Source organism: Watersipora subatra, chromosome 2 (genome assembly GCF_963576615.1).
Source record: "Watersipora subatra chromosome 2, tzWatSuba1.1, whole genome shotgun sequence".
Lineage (NCBI taxonomy): Eukaryota > Metazoa > Bryozoa > Gymnolaemata > Cheilostomatida > Watersiporidae > Watersipora > Watersipora subatra.
The window spans coordinates 28,674,932-28,695,132 of record NC_088709.1 but is presented as its reverse complement, the minus strand read 5'-3'; the positions used below and the strand labels follow the sequence as shown (position 1 = coordinate 28,695,132).

General features: G+C 37.9%; 1 protein-coding gene across 2 annotated transcripts in view; it reads right to left on the bottom strand.

Moving 5' to 3' along the window:
- LOC137388701 (uncharacterized) overlaps positions 1 to 20,201 on the bottom strand; it is a 57,173-nt gene that overhangs the window by 7,886 nt on the left and 29,086 nt on the right. For both annotated transcript variants that reach the window (XM_068075157.1, XM_068075158.1), the window contains exons 6-17: positions 19,657 to 19,755; positions 16,281 to 16,484; positions 14,983 to 15,189; positions 14,287 to 14,349; positions 13,492 to 13,569; positions 9,725 to 9,895; positions 5,166 to 5,323; positions 4,790 to 4,892; positions 3,432 to 3,696; positions 1,791 to 1,905; positions 1,252 to 1,436; positions 825 to 978 (exon numbers count right to left, since the gene is read on the bottom strand). In XM_068075157.1, the coding sequence (XP_067931258.1) occupies positions 825 to 978; positions 1,252 to 1,436; positions 1,791 to 1,905; positions 3,432 to 3,696; positions 4,790 to 4,892; positions 5,166 to 5,323; positions 9,725 to 9,895; positions 13,492 to 13,569; positions 14,287 to 14,349; positions 14,983 to 15,189; positions 16,281 to 16,484; positions 19,657 to 19,755 (1,802 nt within the window). The remainder of the gene's footprint in view (positions 1 to 824; positions 979 to 1,251; positions 1,437 to 1,790; positions 1,906 to 3,431; positions 3,697 to 4,789; positions 4,893 to 5,165; positions 5,324 to 9,724; positions 9,896 to 13,491; positions 13,570 to 14,286; positions 14,350 to 14,982; positions 15,190 to 16,280; positions 16,485 to 19,656; positions 19,756 to 20,201) is intronic.

Below are 20,201 nucleotides of genomic sequence, written 5' to 3'. Positions count from 1 at the left end.
ATATCTGTTTTAAAAAAGGAACAAGAACGCCTTTACGATCACAAATTTTTGGCCGACCGGCAGAACGTTCCAAAAGTAAGCCCTGAGGAGAGTTCTGATGATAACTGCCTTACCAGCCATGTGTTAATGAGAGAATGGCCTTTAACATCTACCCAAGACAGTGATAGCGATATAGCGCTGCTATTAACCAAATAACTAGTCAGAGAGCACCATTACACGCTAGTATTTACTTATCAAGTGTATCAGTTTAATTTTATTGCGAGACAGCCGCCATATGAGCCAAACTGTTTTTATTTACTTCATTCATTGATTGTAAAATTCTCCCTTGTGTTTAAAAATAGAACCAACTATTCGCGAAATTTAATAATTCGCGGAATCGCCTGTTCGCAAAATCACGAATTATTAAATCCATCGAATATTTTCATTCTGTAGGGTATGTACATATGTGTGCACGTGTAAGTGCATGCGGTAATCTAATAGAATCAACTTCGTTTTGATGAGATTTCAAAATGTTTGCCAATATTTTCCTAAAAACAAGAAGTATTTATCACACTATATCATAATCTCAGGCTAGGCACTAAGATATAACATGTGGGAAGTGTTGTGTGGAAAGAGCATGGGCTAGCTATTGCATAGGTAAAGAATAGCACAACTGTTAAATAAGAATATATCATGCCTTGTTAGTACAAGTAAAATTAAGAGTAAAACAAGGCCCAAGTGATAAAGATCAAACAAGTTATGAAGAATGAGGAGGATGGAGGATGAGAAAGTTATGAGGAAAGAGAGACGAGTATACTCGTATTTAAGACTGCTCTGACACGTACTTAGCCTCGTCAGTGCCGTGTTCGTACTGAACATGGGTCCTCAGGCCACTCTCTTGTTTAAATGTTAGTCCGCATTCTATGCACTTGTGATGACGGTCTGTCGAATGCTTCGTCATGTGATCATCATACTTTGACTGTTTAGCGAACCCCTTCACTGAATGAGTAGCATACAATGAACACAAAGAATTTATATAACTAGATATGCTATCGATGTATCACTATGTCTATGTGTAGCTAGGCAGACATAGCCAGGCTTTCACTATCATAAGATATTTTCTAATTGTGGCTTCCAAAATTGGAACTGGCCAGAAATAGCCAAGATAACCGAGTACAGTAGACACAAAATAACAATACCAATATATGCAATTCAGATGACACACATACAGAAACAACTCAAGGGTATGAGATGAAAGGGAGGACAACTCACTGCATATAGAACATTCGTAAGCAGAGGGTATATGCCCAGGATGTTTAGCAATGATGTGCTCTTTCAGTGGATACCAGTTCACTGTAGCGGCAGCGGTAAACTCGCAGAAACAGCAGCGGTACGCAACTGTGTTGCCAAGGTGACACTTGAGGTGGATATCCAATTCTTTAGACGTATTGAAGCCCCTGAAACATTTCACACGCAACTTATCCGCTTGCTAGTAGCATTACAGCTAATAGAAAAAGCTCAAATAGATGATATGATAAGTAGTTCAACTTACTAAACAGGTTAAGTTGCAGTTCCCATGAAAGTGGGGTAAACAAGAGTAGCAATCAATTATACACTTACATAATATACTATAAGTTATACACTTACATAATACACTATAAATTATACACTTACAGAATACACTATAAATTATACACTTACATAATACACTATAAATTAAACACTTACATAATACACTAACAATTGTACACTTACATAATACATCCATCAATTGTACACTTATGTTACACATCCATTAATAGTACACTTACATTATACATCCATCAATTGTACACTTGAACTTAGCAGCCCTCTTTCTCTTCACTCTCTTGGTTTCCTCAACTGAACCATCAGGACCTGTTACTGTATCAACCTCTTCCTCCTCACCTGCTCAAGCAGAAAGAACAGCTACAGATAGACTTCTGGACACGTACAACCAATCAACTTGTGTAACAGGAAGACTGATGATGTTCAATCAGCCTGATCAGTACATAATCAATACCATCAGTTTCTTTGGATACCAAACTCTCAATGTAAAACGTACAACTGTTCTTTTCAATATGACTATTTTCGCGACAATACGGTAAAACTTTCTGTTGATATAACTTCTATCAGCCCTATACTACAACATGTAGTTGAATTACATGTAACTTACAACATCTAGTTGAATATGTTAAGATTTACTATAATAAGAGCCGTGCGTTCATCCGTCCTTCCGTCTGCCCGAATCCATGCTAAGAGCGTTAGAAAAGAAGATTGCACTACATGAGAATCGAACCCAGACATTCCGGTCAACAGATTTGAAACCAAGCACACTGCCGCTGAACCACACAGCAACCTTGCGAGATAAGAGAATAACTGTGCACATACTCATTACACCTGATTATCTCTGACGGTGCACGGTACTGCCAGTGCAGTAGGGAATATAAAACATAGCTGACCATGAACAATAGAGATTTCATAGACATCTTCTTAGCAATAGAGTCACGTATGTAAAATACATGTGCAGTCAAACAGCAGACCTACTAGGTCAGAGTAGTAATCATAAGAATGAGAAACACTGATCCGTGTATAAAGGCGCTTTTATACTAGGTAATAATGGGAAATAGAGATTTAATGAAATAGGTGCGCAGCACTTGTGTAACCAACAAGCCGTCTGCTGATTTGAAGCAGTGAGTCTAAGCAGAATGCCATTATTTTTCAGTGATTACATAATGTCTCACATAATGTCACTAAAATCATCACTAATGTTTTGGTTTGTTATGTATTGTATTATTAGCTGAATGCTCGACATATGCATGGGTAATACAATAATTACCCAATGAACCTGAATAACTAAGCTAGTAACTTAAGCTAGTAACTTAAGCTAGTCTACATCTTTACTATAATAAGAGCTTAATAATCATTACGTTATGCGTAATGATCTCTCACGAAATCAGGAAATGGACATGATTGAAAAAGGAAATAGACATGCCAAACAGAAATTTATTGGAAAAATTGCCAGTTTCATAAGGACTTCTATTGGCCATTATCAAAGGCAAAGAGGTAAAGAGGGGAGCTGCAAATCCAATGTAAACAGCAAATGTTTTTGAGAAGATTTGAGCATAAGTCACACGCCGCACACGCTTCATTTGAATATTACTTTCAGATGAGCTCAGTTCTTCTCTGAAAGCCCAAAGGCTGTTACACGTGAGAAGATCACAAAAAGAGCACAACTCCATACACTAGCCACATTTTGTTTCTAGTTTATAGTTTTTTTCCAGTTCAGCGCTCCTGACAAACTCGTCATGCATGAAAATTTATCATTCCTGTCCAAATGATTTTTGAAATTGATGCAACTGCAACTATATCTTATTGTCATGTTGTCTTCAGACATTCTTTCGAAACACAGAAGATAAACAAGTTTAACCCACCTCCTTCGGCCTCGCCTGTCTCTTTTAATACGGCGTCTCTCTTCTGCTTGTACAGGCACCAAGTCTCGTGCGCCACCACTGTCTTCCTCGTTGAGAACTTCTTCTTGCATACGCTGCACTCATAGTTCTTAATAACTTTGTCTCGAAGACATGCATTTGACAATATGTGTTTATTACGCTTGGCAGCGCTGCCAAAGCCTTGACCACACGTACGACACATGAAATGGCGGTTCCTAGTAGTTGGTCGCGGGAGAATGGCACCAGTCTACAAAAAGAGCAAATTTTAAACCCGGCAGACTGCTTTTGTGAGGAATAATCCTTCACCTGGCTCAGCAACTACTGTTCACAGGTATTTAACTTGCATTGTCTGATGACAAACACGTAAACAACTACCGTACTTTTCGGACTATTAGCCGCTACTTTTTTTGATGATTTGAGCCATGCGGCTTATATAAGGGTGCGGCAAATCTGTGGCTTTTCTTTCACTGCTAGGGCGCATTAACCAGAATCTCTGGTTAATGCGCCTCTAGCGATGAAAGAAAATACAAAACAATGCCTAACGGTACTGTTCCGTTAGGCACTAGGTTAAAAAGCGTCGGTTAATACGGAACAGTGCCGTTTTAAACAGCAAAGTTGCTGCCGCGTTAAAAAGCACCGTCCTGAGTCCTGCAGCCTATACAAAGGTGAGGCCTATGTATTGTTTTATTATCGTTTTTGGAAAATAAAGCAGATGCGGCTTATATAGGGGTGCGGTTTATAGTCCAAAAAGTACGGTACATGCAATAGGGAAATTTAATGAATTTTTGGTCTTAAAGATGAACATAACACAAAATTTTACTAGAGTAGATATTATCGGATAGTATCGGTCTTTTCTATTATTTGCGATTGCTTTTGATGTTTGAGGTGATCTGGCTGCCAGGATATTTCTAGATTAAAATCGATAAAACTTTATCGCAGTTTAAACGCTCAGATTGAGTAAAAGTGTGATTATGACGTCTATAGTCCAAAAGAGACCAGCAGAATGCAGCCACTTAATGATGCAACTTGAACGCTTGTTGATATCAACAGTAGCAACGAGTGACTTATTTTCTTCCGAGCATTTTAATCCAGTTTTGTCAATTTTAATCTAGAAGCAACCTGGTAGTCTCATCACCTCGAATATTAAAAACAATCGCAAACGATAGAAAAATATTGATACTTTTTGATAAAATCTACTAAAGGTTTGTGTAGGCTGATCATTAAAGTTTTAGCTTCATACAGATTGGGGTTTCAACACTAACTTCACTCTATTTCACCAAATTGTCATCTGACAGAGGCTAGAATATGGCAAGGGTATGATAAGTAAGACAGCTGGCTACCTCCGGGTCTGTCTTGGGAGGCATAGCAGCAAAGTCTCCGCCAGAGAGGTCATTAAACAGCATTTTGTCTCCTGGGTTATCCTTGGCTAAGCCGAACAACAACCTACATGGCATAACAAGACAAAATACTTTAGTACGTCGAGACAAACGTGAGGCCATACTTCATAGATAGCAAGTAAACATTCCGATTCCAATTATGAACATACACCGGTATTCAACATTTACCAATACAGTGAGCAATGCTCTCCCTTACAGGTAAGTACAGCAACATAAAAGACAAACCTGTCTGATTGGACCATAGCAAGTCCATTTAGTAACACACGACACAAAAAATTATAAAACCTGTCAATGATTTTTTTATAATAATAAAGTTCACCCTCTTTTTGCTGCCTTCTTTGACTCCCTCCTCTTCAGATTCAGGAGACCATTCTCTATGTACTCTATCTCATGGTTGAACAGGTGGTGGCAGATGGTGTTACAGCTCGTGATTTGCTTCTTACATATGGGGCACTGAGGGGGCGTATCTATCAAATCCTAACAAAACAAGCTAAGAGTATAATCACAGGCTATTAACAAGCATACAAACGATGCACAAACCTAAAGAACAGTCGCTTAGCCTGTGTTCATAAGAAGCCATCAAAAGCTATAAAAGGCTAAAGGTACGACTACACGTGCCAAAAATATCCTAAGTTTCGGTTGAAATCACAAAATAGACGAAAAACACGACAATATTCGTCCGAAACTGACGGAATTTGTCAAAGCTGTGCATACACACCAAAGTCGTCGGCGAAACACTTGCAATGTGCTGACAAATTATTAGCGAGTGCAATTTTAGCAGCTTTCGCGTTTTGTTCAGTCTGAAACACATATAATGACACACAACGAAAATAAAACGCAATTCAAGATAGTAAATATGATGCAACTGCCATCTCTAGCAATCTACCATATCTAGCAATCTGCCATCTCTAGTGCAATCTAATTAATTGCATCTTATTTGCTATATTGAATTAAATTGGCATTTTTCTTGCGTGTCGGTACATGTGTCTTGGACCAGATAAATAGCGAAAGCTGCAAAAATAATTTGTTCAGCCAATTGAAAGCGTATCGTCGACGATTTCTGTGTGCATGCACAGCTTTGACAATTCTATGAGTTTCGGATGAATATTTTCACGATTTTCAACCAAAACTTTTGAACTTTTCGGGGCGTGTAGCCATAACTTAATTGTTCAGTTCAGAACGAATTCACTTGAAATATTTTTTTAACACAGCTTAATTGCTTATCTTTTTCTCAATGAAGAGTTGTCAACCCTTTATCAAAACAAGCTTTTAAACATTTAAGCAGTTACAATGAGTCCCTGCTACAACACACACCTTGGCTTTCACGGCCTCATCCCTTTAGTAGATTGCGCCTGACATGAAAAGACGAATGGTGTCACCTCAGTAATAATTCGAATAAGTGAAAAAGTGAGCTATTAACTCACATACATCTAACATTAACAACTGCATTCGTGAAAAAAACCTTGCCGGACCAGTTTGTATAGTTATGCAAGGCTGCTTTAGTACATGTTCATCATGAAAAATGTTCCAGCCACAAAAGCTCTTGGCAGCGTGTTTACCATTGAAAGAATAACAAGCCAGCCAATTTAGACTATTTCCAGGTAAAAAGCTAAAACAGCACGATGGACCAAATATTTCAACTATTCACTGCGTTTCCATGCTTCGAATCGGTTTGGAGTTGCTTCCACTCTGAATTAAACACATTCAATGCCATTTTGCTTCGCTAGATTAATACGAAGGCATTCGGTGTGAGAGTACTTAGAAATCACAGAAACGCTCACTGCTGATGAATCTGAACCAATAATACTCGAGGTACTAATACCAATATACTTCGGGTCTCTGCTTTGCCTGTCTTGACAAACTGTTGTTTTTGCAAAGTTGTCCCCCGTCGCGCAGGCGAGCAACACAACAGCTTGTCACAAGACGTACTGCACCTGATGCATCAGCTGCACTTATAGAGAGTTGTTCTCTTTCATCTATGCGGCTTGGTTGCGATGTTATGTCTGTCGCTCCATTGGTAATCATAACGAATTTCGCGCAAAAATGTATGTAGAAAAAATAAGATTACAACATTTAACCAGCGACCAGTCTCTGCGGTAAACTTTAGTAGAACTTGAGAACTTAAGCAACAACAGCGGCTACGCATGTCGTTATTTTTGCGCTCAGTCAGTTTAATTTCTATTTATGTATCAGTTTTATTTGTTCTTATGGATTTTATTATCAATTTATTTTATTCTTAAGTTTTACTAAAGTTTACAACAGAGTTGTAAACGTTTAACCAAAGACTGTTGGTTGTTTACAACAGAGTTGTAAACAACCAACAGTCTTTGGTTAAACGTTTTGATCTTTTTTTTTCTACATAGATTTTTGCGCGAAATCAGTTATGATTACCAATGGAGCGACCGATATAGGCCTAACATCGCAACTAAGCCACATAGACGGAAGAGAACAACTCCCTATAAGTGCAGCTGATGCATCAGATGCAGTACGTCTTGTGACAAGCTGTTGTGTTGCTCACCCGCTCGATGGGGGACAACTCCGCAAAAACAACAGTTTGCCAAGACAGGCTAGTCTGCTACAAAAACGTTCTACTGCTACTCACTACTGTTGGCTTTTTGACTTTACATTAACATTTACATGCCAAGAATGGGCTGCTCGTATGAGAATGACGAAATAATTACTTTGTAGTGCAACTTGATGACTACGCATGAATTGAAAAGTGACCATGAACTGAAAGTGAGTATACTTTAACAAGTTTTGATGGGCACAACACGAATATTGGAAAGATTTATAACGCAACTTTGAATTGTTGAAACGGTAAGGTGCGAAATAGTCACAAGCGAACAGCTCTGAAGCCATTCAAAGCATTGAAGCGCAGTGATAGACTACATCTATTTTTCACAAACTGAGCCACAAAATATAAACTACGGTTTATCTAATGTAAGAACAAATAGGAGGTTCGGCACTACTCCTACTTGTACATAGACTATGGAGCATTTGTAACAAAAACATAAAAACACTATCTTTTACTGGAAATTAGTGCAAACTACTAAAAATGTGTTCATCTTTGAGCATCGAGCATAGTGCTAGGTTTACAACTTTGTGAACTCATTAAGTGAAAACAGACAGAGCCACCTGACATCAGCAAACCTATTATACCGGTAACATCTATGAATTATTATACCACCATTTCTAAACTTGAACATTCTAACTTTGAGCAGTTGTAGACAGTGGCTATTCATCTACTTTTGGCTCCTACATATCTACATATGCAGGAGTCAAAAGTCAGACTGATATTGGAGAGTTCATCTGTCATCCTACACACCGAGCAGAATGAAAAATTCAGATAAAACAAACATTAGCATTTGTGATACATATTGCAGGGTTGGAAAAAACCACGGTTTTTATGGAAAAACCAGGTTTTTTTTTGTTTAAACCGGTTTTTATAATTTTACCAAGGTTTTTACAATTTTAAGTCGAATTAACATCACTTACTATAGCTGCATGATTGAGTATTGAACATACATATATGTGGAATCATCTGTTAAAGATGGTACTGTGGGAGTTGTTATGGGGAAAAAAGAGAGAAAACATGGAAATTTCAGAATGAGTCTTAAATCAAACATGATCGATGAAATACAGAGCAGAAATCTTATCACATAAAGTGAATATTTTACATACAGCTCTATGTATAAGTAGAAACTTTAATCCCAGTGATTAGTCGTGTGGTAGTGTAGAGCAGAGCATAATGCAGATGCATTGCTAGTGTTTGGAGCTGTGGCAGATGACTCAACTTCTATCACTTGAATACTACCATCACTGTCTAAATTGGTGTTTTCAGCTTGTTATTTTGCTACGTGAGCTTTAAGCCTATCTTCGTGACCTCGCGTTACGACAGCACACCTATTACGTTTTGCCTTAAAACCTTTGCCTTTCAAAACACAACGAACTTGATAAACTGAATTGTAACAATCCAACTACTTTGGCTTGTGCGCAATAAAATATTAGTTTGCAAACTTGAAGCTTTTGCCCAAAAGGATTTTATTGTTTTAATTTCAAATTATAAGTAATCCTTTCTCACAGGCCCGACTTGAGAAAGTATTTATTCATTATTAGAGATGATGATTGGATTAGTATATTTCACATGGTTTTTATATTTCATCAGTAAAGAGATCATCATATCACTTGATAAAAGCAATTGAAAATGAAATTCACTAATCCATTGTTGTGCTAGGATTTCATGTAGTTTCAACTTGAACTCTGCCATCAATTTGCTATGTAATTTATAATATAAATATAGTTGCATTTCTACCGCACATGAATCACTAGGAGCTTAAAATATTATGTTTTTCACAAAAAATAATGAAAAAACCGGTTTTTTAGGGCTGGTTTAAACCGGGTTTAAACCACTCGGTTTAAACCATAGGTTTAAACCGAGCCAACCTTGACATATTGCAGCACAAATGTATGCGTATGTGAATATTGGTCTGTCCCCCAATATTCACATACACTTCTGTTAGTTTGTTGTATGAACTAGCCCTAACACTAATATTCACATAGCTTCTGTTAGTTTGTTGTATGAACCAGCCCTAACACTAATATTCACACACACTTCTGTTAGTTTGTTGTATGAACCAGCCCTAACACTAATATTCACACACACTTCTGTTAGTTTGTTGTAGGAACCAGCCCTAACACTAATATTCACATACGCTTCTGTTAGTTTGTTGTAGGAACCAGCCCTAACACTAATATTCACATATGCTTCTGTTAGTTTGTTGTAGGAACCAGCAGTAACACTAATGAAAATTTCTTTCATCAACTAATAAACCTACAGCATATTCTGCACGCATGCTTAGAATGCCGTAGGAAACGTACACTGTGTTCTGCCAAGAGATGTTGAGAGCATTCTGACCAACTGGCAAAGTCCCAAGGCCTCATGTCCTCAGCACTGACAATAGGCTCCAGGGTGTTTAGGTTATTGCATGACAACTCCTTAGTCTTATCAGCAGAAGTATCTTTAGAGTCAGTGTCATCAGCATCACCTGACTAACAGAGCAGGGAACGCTATGACAGACCATTACATAGATAACTTGGTCATTCTTTTCCTACAAGACTGAATGTTAGAAAACAAAGCATAATAACAACACTAATACTCTTGAGTCTCATTGATTTTCTGTTTATACCCTTGATTCAAGTAGAACAACATTTATGATTTCACAGCTGAGAAAAATTAGGGTATTTGATGATAAGAAAGGCTTGTTTTGTTAGAAAGACCATGTGACCATATGACCATGTGACCATATAACCATGTGACCATATGACCATGTGACCATATAACCATGTGACCATATGACCATGTGACCATATGACCATGTGACCATATGACCATGTGACCATATGACCATGTGACCATATAACCATGTGACCATATGACCATGTGACCATATAACCATGTGACCATATAACCATGTGACCATATAACCATGTGACCATATGACCATATGACCATGTGACCATATAACCATGTGACCATATGACCATGTGACCATATGACCATGTGACCATATGACCATGTGACCATATGACCATGTGACCATATAACCATGTGACCATATGACCATGTGACCATATGACCATATAACCATGTGACCATATGACCATGTGACCATATGACCATGTGACCATATAACCATGTGACCATATGACCATGTGACCATATGACCATGTGACCATATGACCATGTGACCATATGACCATGTGACCATATGACCATGTGACCATATAACCATGTGACCATATGACCATGTGACCATATGACCATATAACCATGTGACCATATGACCATGTGACCATATGACCATGTGACCATATGACCATGTGACCATATAACCATGTGACCATATGACCATGTGACCATGTGACCATGTGACCATATAACCATGTGACCATATAACCATGTGACCATATGACCATGTGACCATATAACCATGTGACCATATGACCATGTGACCATATGACCATGTGACCATATGACCATGTGACCATATGACCATGTGACCATATGACCATGTGACCATATAACCATGTGACCATATGACCATGTGACCATATGACCATATAACCATGTGACCATATGACCATGTGACCATATGACCATGTGACCATATGACCATGTGACCATATAACCATGTGACCATGTGACCATATGACCATATGACCATGTGACCATATGACCATGTGACCATATAACCATGTGACCATATGACCATGTGACCATATGACCATGTGACCATATAACCATGTGACCATATGACCATGTGACCATATGACCATGTGACCATATAACCATGTGACCATATGACCATGTGACCATGTGACCATATGACCATATAACCATGTGACCATATGATCATGTGACCATATGACCATGTGACCATATGACCATGTGACCATATGACCATGTGACCATATAACCATGTGACCATATGACCATGTGACCATATAACCATGTGACCATATGACCATATGACCATGTGACCATATAACCATGTGACCATATAACCATGTGACCATATGACCATGTGACCATATAACCATGTGACCATATGACCATGTGACCATATAACCATGTGACCATATGACCATGTGACCATATGACCATGTGACCATATGACCATGTGACCATATAACCATGTGACCATATGACCATGTGACCATATGACCATGTGACCATATGACCATATGACCATGTGACCATATGACCATGTGACCATATAACCATATGACCATGTGACCATATGACCATGTGACCATATAACCATGTGACCATATAACCATGTGACCATATGACCATGTGACCATATAACCATATGACCATGTGACCATATGACCATGTGACCATATAACCATGTGACCATATGACCATGTGACCATATGACCATGTGACCATATGACCATGTGACCATATGACCATATAACCATGTGACCATATGACCATGTGACCATGTGACCATGTGACCATATGACCATGTGACCATATAACCATATAACCATGTGACCATGTGACCATATGACCATGTGACCATATAACCATATAACCATGTGACCATGTGACCATGTGACCATGTGACCATGTGACCATGTGACCATATGACACTGGACAGCTGAACACATTAATTAAAAATAAACTTGCACAAAATTGCAGTAGATTTTATCAGAAAGTATCAGCATTTTTCCATCATTAGTGATTGTTTTTGATGTTTGATGTGATCTGACTGACAGGATGTTTCAAGAATAAAATCGAAAAAACTTAATCATGGCTAAGACATTCCGAAGAAAATTTGTGTGAAATGATGTCAGTAGTTGCTATACTTGTAGTCTATAAGTCAATGTGTTGTTTAAACCAACTTTTAATCAAAGATGAACTTACACAAAACTTTAGCATATTTTATTAGAAAGTATCTGTTTTTTCTCATCATTAGTGATTGTTATTAATGTTTGGGGTGATCTGGCTGCCAGAATGTTTCAATATTAAAACACTCAGATCTAAAGTTTCTAAAATCTAAAGACCACTGGAGTTTATTTGTGAACATATTTCGACGGACGAAGTTGCATAAAAGTGTAAACAGAAGCACATCGTGTTCAACTGCGTCACATTTGAGCCGTTATGAGAGGGATTCCCACCTATAACGTTTTTGTGATGGCTGCGATTAACTGGTCGGTTTTTAGCTTTCAAGAGCTTGTAATCTTATTTCCACATATTTTGTACCTACACGTACAACACAGCAGAGTAAGACATGGTGAGCATTTTAATACCAAATAACTATTATGTCAATTTTGTTGCAAGTCAACCTTTGCGGTGATCTGACTGCCAGAAAGTTTCAAGCTTAAAATCGACAAAACTTGATTGCGATTAAAACGCTCAGATCAAGTCAGAGGTTATACCGGCACGTTCGAAATTGCAGAAATGAAAATAAGCATGACTCAAGTGTGGAAAACTTTTAAAATGGAATAGCTTGCGCGGCAATTTCTTGCACATCTATGACAAGTGCTAACAGCATGAAACATGCTTGTTACATTTGGTATCAATTTGTAAGTAATAAAACTCAATTGACTTGCGGATTTTCACCGTTTCCAACCAGTAGACAAGCAATCTTTGCGGATCAGCTGCATGGAAACATGATGATTTATGGCATACTGGCATGATATTATAGTATATACACTGTACTTATTACTTGACCAAAATGTTCCGTTATGACTGCGGTTTGTCACGATAAGAATGCAGAATAATACGTGTCAAGCCGACGGCCCTGCACCCACATCCTGTCTAAAGCATGCAATGTACTACAATAATCCGAACACTATTACCCACCTTCAAATGTTTATAATCTGTAGTCTAAAAACGTGGTTCATTTCTAGCAATAATTGAATGAACAAACCAAAGCAAGAAAAGTTGGTTAAAAGGTCAGGTCCAATTATGGCATGAAGATAGTTGCTAACTGACACTCATGAGCATTAATGTGTTATTAAACAATGTCTTTCGCATCAGCAGTAGATTAGCCATTGTATAGCCAAAGCTCTTTTCTCTTAAACCAACACATTTGACAAGTAATCAATTTTAGCATGAAGGTATATTAAGAAACCTCAGTGATGGGGTTATCAGCATTGGTTTCCATCGTCAGCGCCTTGTCAGCACCATCCACAGCAGCCTCAACAATTAACTACAATGAAAGTTAAAGACATGACTCAGCAGGTGACCATCTAGTGTTTCTTTTTGCTGGGTTTAATTTATCAAGAACTACGCACTACCGAAACAAGCAACTAAGGTTAGACACTAAGGTTATGAGGTCAAGATTGATATATGTGTGACTAAACAATACTCGGAACTGTGATAGATTCACATTAGTACAGAAGTTTACTCAGAACCCTTTCACACGCATCAGTATACTTGAGTACAGTCATACTTCGACATACGAGCTTAATGCGTGCGTCTATGTGTCAAGGCACTCTTTCCTAGATAAAATATACGAGAACAAATTAATCCCGTTACAAACTATGAAAAACCTTGAGCTAAGAGTTAATCTTTTACGAAAATTTTGTCGTCATACTTTCAGTATCTGTTTTGGTTATGCACTTTTGCCTGGCATTCACACTATAACTTTCAGCCAACCCGTTAAAAACTTTTTCAAATTGATTCGAGGAGGAAACCAAGCGATGCTGTTCCTGAAAGCGACCTCTCACATACTTGGCCATATAGCATAGCGGCCATTGAGAACCAGCTCGTACGCTCGTATCTCAAGGAAGAAACTTTCTAAAAGGTCAGCTCATATCTCGAGTTTCTCGTATGTTGAGGCACTCGTGGGCAGAGGCACGACTGTATCAGCAACATTCTCTAAATGAGTGAACACTAAATAATATGAAACAAAACACTGCCTCACCTTATCGTTATTCATCTTTACTCTATCTGATACCATTGCATCCAGGGCGCTTGCTCCTTTCTCCTGCAACATACAAATATTAACAGTACTTCCAACTAATTCAGCACATTAGAGACTTATCCATTTCCACCATCATCTCAAGACTATGATGCCCTTTCCTAGCGCCCATATCGATACAATTTTACCAACTTCAGACTCATCACACTATCAGTTCTCGAAACCATAAACAATTTTGTAGAATGGCAGCATTAAGACAGTTTTGTTTCCCGAGATACTGACCACGCCAGGTTCATTTTAACACGATCCAGTCAATTTCAGCGAGATGAGACCTGGGTAACCTCTAAAGGCTGACAGAACACAAGGAGGATGCATGCTTGAATATCGTCGAATAGTATTACGCACGCAAAAGGTGTTTTGTAACAAGGAATAATTGTCTTCCGAAATGACATGTAGTACCACCGGAAATTTCAGGTGTACAGACCTTTGTAAGTCGAGGTACGAGTGTACTGAACCAACAATAAACAAACATACACATATTTGCTAAATAATTATGTATCTCCTGTATACTCTAAGATGATCATGATACCATAACAAAGCCTACCAACATCTGTAACCTATACACCGTACCCTAACGTGGTAAACCCTTTTATCATCTTCCACCCACACACTCTCTAGTAATTGTGTGGACAATCTTACCTTCCATGGATCCAGTGACTTGGCAGCGCATGCATAGCAAGTAAAATAATGAGACGTGCCGTTGTTTCTGTGACAGATACCAAACGTAGCCCTAGGATGACGAATGGTCTGAGGGTGGTCACTAAAGTAGAGGGCACGTGTGCAGCCCGACACATTGCAGAGCAGATGTTTTTGTAAACTCCTGACTGCTGTTCTCTTCACCTCATACTGCCCAAAAATTAAACCATCACATGTATATGTGAAGACAGTGAAGCAAATAATTATCTGAAGATAATTAGTTTAATTACTGATGTAATGCTAACAAAGTGTACAGTCTGATGGAAGGATAGACAGTATCTTTCCAACTGACAACAGCTGAAAAGCAAATAAAATCTATTCGTTAAACTATATATATATATATATATAACTATATATAACTATATTTAACTGAAAAAAGTATTTAAAATTGGTCAATAAATTACGGTCAGATATCTACATTACACTTTTCGACAAATGGAGTAATTCCCAGATACAATGTCCAAATTGGTTTTGCAATCTATGGTTCTGCAGCCAAAAGTAAAAAAGCTAGTAAATATTAAAAATAAAACAGAAAAATAATAAAGGCGATATAAAACGATTGAAAACATCTAATGTAACAGTAAGATACGCTGCATAATTCTGTCAATCATTCTACCACTTAGGTATTGGAGAATCAACACGTCTGTATACTTATCGCTCAGACAAAGTCAAAGTATACCTGAAAGTTAGTGGACTAGTCTTTATTCTGAGTACAAAATTGGAATCAGCGTGTCTGATTTACCTAGTATATACGATAAAAGTTGTTCGTAACAGTTATGGTTTAAGGAGATATCAACAATCGTATAAATGATATAACCGTGTAATGGCGATGTTATATTTCACACCTGACGATTTTAAGAGTGAGCGATGCAGGAACGAAAACGTGAGGACCTTCTAGTCTTATTGCACAGCCTTCCATGCACACGGGCATTGATGAAATAAATGTTTCTAATTATCGAGGAAAAAACAGTTTCTTTTAAATTAAAATATACAAAAAAATACCAACAGAAATTTACAAGTGTTTTTGTAATAATAATAATAATACCACGATATATCATGAAGCTAATTGTCTGTTTGCAATATCGAATCGAACCGTCTGGTGGTTTTTGGAAATAGTGAAGCTTTAATGAAAAGCGGTATTTTAGATCCTATAGACGTCCTACTAGTCAAACCAGCTAGTCATGGTACAGTATAAGAGATATAAAAATGGATATGACAGGATGATAAATGTAATCACATACCCTCTGCTTAGGTCCACACTTCTTCAGCCGATGCATATCTCTGTCGTCGAGCGTGAAAAACTTGAGAAGGCAGTAAGGACACTGGAGGTCGGCCTCCGTCACTGTCTGTGGCTCGACTGTATCCGACTTCGGAACTGTCTTAGTGTCCTCCAACACAGATCCGTCAGCCGAAAGATGAAAGTTACTCGAGTGAACGCACGCTTTCTACAATGTAGTTTTCATTACAATAAAGCTGCCTTTATAAAATCGCAACCTCAGAAATCCCAAGTTAGTACAGAAGATATATGGGGAGCGTATGGGAAATTGTAACCTGAAATGAGCACAGCGATACTGGAAACAGTATCAACCATATTATTTTTTTCTTGTGCTCCAATAAATACCCTACATCATGAATATATTCGCGGAGTTAAATTTCGCGCAAATTGCCTTTTTTATGCATATTCGCGGACTAATTTATTCGCAGATGAACACAATCACTCTCTATTAAGAGTTAACTCTATTGCGGCTAGCAATAGAGTTAACCCTTTGCATGCGGAAACCGCATGTTCAAGTTTCTATTTAGCTTATAACTACTAGTCGATCATACTAAGCTATAGATTTCTTGCTGCGTTCTGAGGTTTTCCCGAATATTCATCGATTTGGAGGCCTTTGATGAACCAACAACTTGTGGTAAGTAATGAGTTTTTCAAAACCATTTACTAGATTAATAATTGAATTTTACTTTGGTTCTTTGGTAAAACGCAATATTTATTTTTTCCATCCCTACTGCTTCCTTATTCGTTTTAGTGTGAGAGAGAGTCCAATAATCTGCAGGTCCCATTTGCAGTGAAGCTAGTAAATGCAGACTGCGCAGCGGTTGGTCATCTACCCGTGAAATAAGTAGAGTAAGCAGCTTTTTTATCATAAACGGAGGCACAATGACTGCAAGGGTGGTGGATGTCATTCCTGGAAGATCACCAATCATTCAGGGAGGTCTTGAAATTGAGGTAGAAGTGACCGCAGCCGGTAACGAGGAGAATATATCTGTTTTAAAAAAGGAACAAGAACGCATTTATGATCGCAAATTTTTGGCCAACCGGCAGAACGTTCCAATAGTAAGCCACGAGGAGAGTTCTGATGATAACTGCCTTACCAGCCATGTGTTAACGTGAGAATCGCCTTTAACATCTACCCAAGACAGTGACAGCGATGTAGAGCTGCTATTACCAAATAACTAGTCAAAGAGTTCTTAATTTAGTTCTTAATTTGAGGCAGTAGTTATTCTCCCTTGTGTTTTGAAACAGAACTAATTATTCACGGAATTTAATTATTCGCGGAATTTAATAATTTGCGGAATTGACTGTTCGCGAAATATTAAATTCATCGAATATTTTCATCCTGTAGGGTAGCAGCTGAAATTAGTATCAATGTGCTACAGACAAACCTCCAGCTATGATCATCTCGGTGTACGCATTTTCTAACATACAGTGTAAAGTTTCAACAATCACAGCTACACTCCAAGTGGTATTCAACTGGGAAGTATCTCCAAACAGCAATTTAGGAAACAACTTCAGAATGAATCAACCTTTAATCAAATATTCAACTCTGTACCCAAAGCAATCTTCAATATGTAACAATTGAAGTCTATAGGTACACCAGAAGTAAAAATAAAGTGACTAGCAAAAAATAGTGAAGTGTATGTAATCTAAACTAGGATAAACAGCTAGTCAAATTTAGATCTAACGGACCTCTATCAACACCTATTTCCAAACCATCATATCATCGACTACGCAGTTTCGCTCGCAGGCCTCTCAGGTAATGTAACAATAACAACCTCTTTTTATTTACTGATTTTATAGTAGTGTTATATAATAAACTCGTATTAATGCCTGATGTATAACTACTAGCAGTATCTATTGAGGAGATATCATAGATTTATGGATTGTGGAGCAAATTAAACCAAATACGGAATTCTTACAGAAAAATTTACTCCAACATGCAGTGACTATAATAAGTGAAGCAGATCTATGACCAAATTAGCTTTGCATATAGAGGATTGACCATACTAAACCATGCGTGGATCCACCACAGTACATACAATATATATCAGATATTCACCAGATACTACACCAACAAGGTTTAAAGTACTTTCAGATAGCCTACACATTCCATACCCTAAGGTGGTATAGGTGATCAAATATAACAAATGTATCTATTGTTCAATGAGCTATTTAATAAGTATTCATTTAGTCATATGTTTATCCATACACTTTGAGTTACCCTCTTTATGTCAATTTCACCAATTCATCGTTTTTTAAACGTCATCAATTCGTTTGCACATGCGCTCATTCGCGAAAACGCTGCCATATTTGTAGAAAACGATCGTCATTCTCTTATTTAATAGTATTTTTTGGTGTTGTTTTGATATAATAAAAAAATGCAAACAAAAGCATCCTTCGCAAATATTAATTGCAGAAACTTCGTGTTTCAACGATAAAACTTGTCTACAAAGATGGCAGACAATGATAGAATGATGTCACGAAAAAAATGAAGGATATGGGATTAATACCGTAATTACTCTGATGACCAATGAACTAACCCAATGTACCATATTAGCTTTCACCGGACACATTTTCTATCAGAACCTAAAAACATTAAAATATTCATAAAGCTAATAGGCCATGATTTACATAGCCATTGCCATACATACATGTACATGCTCCTATCCACTGTCAACGACCTCTACCTCAAGGCCGGTGCATACTATCGCTAAAATCGACGATTAGCTGTGCAATTGACCGCAATGATGGGCTGCTATGACGTCATTTCGTGATGAGCGCCCAATGGTTGCTAGCGACAATGCGATGGACTTTCAACATGTTGAACTTTAACCCCGATGATCACAACAATTAGCATCTTGATTGGCTGTTTGTTGACAGCATCGGATCCAATTTCAACAGTTGTGAAGATTGGTGTCAATTCATACTCGCAAGCATGGCAAAGAACTATGCTAGTGATGAATTGCATAATCAGATTATTAAAAGATAACAAAAGGACTCGCAGTACCAATGCAATTTCGTGATTTCTAATTGGGTGTTGGTTAACAATCACCTACAGCTAATCGCTCAGTGTGTACACCTTATCGTTGGCGATGACGTAAATACAGCTAATCATTGCAGTCTATCCCAAAGCTGATTTGAGCGATAATGTGCATGGGTCTTCGGTCAATTATCATGTACCATCATGTACCAACTCATCACAAACACTACTGTAATTACTCTAAAACTGTGAGGGTACACAATTAGAAGTCAATTACCTGATGCGTACCCCTCTCAGGTACCAACTAATCCAGAAGTGATCTTAATAAACATGTAGAACGATGGAGGAGAGAACTCACCACATAACTGTTGTCCTTGTAACCACAATACTGACACTGAAATACGACGACTGGTTTGATATGCTCACCAATCAGGTCCTGGTTGTTGCCGAGAGAGAACTACAAGTCATATAAACAAGAGCAAATAACTAACAATCCATAGGTATGTTCTATAGGTATGTATATCCTAAGCAAGAGATGATAATTTCCAAGGAGTAACACATTTGTGATACACCTCTATGGTGAATGTGCTGCCATTGAAGAGAGTAAACAGCTCCCTATTCATAACACTGAACGCCCTCACGATTGGATGATTCTCCTAATCATTCAAGGTCAGAGACCACATGCCTTAATGGTTTACTTGCAACAAAACTCCCATTACAGTTATTTGGTATCAAAAGATTCACCATGTCTTACTCTGCTGTGTTGTAGGGGCAAAATACATGTATATGGAAATGTGATTACAAGCTCTTGAAAGCTCAAAAGTAAACAGTTAATCGCAGCCATCACGGAAACGCCGTAGATTGGAATCCCTTTCCAAAACGGCTCAAATGGGACGTAGTTGA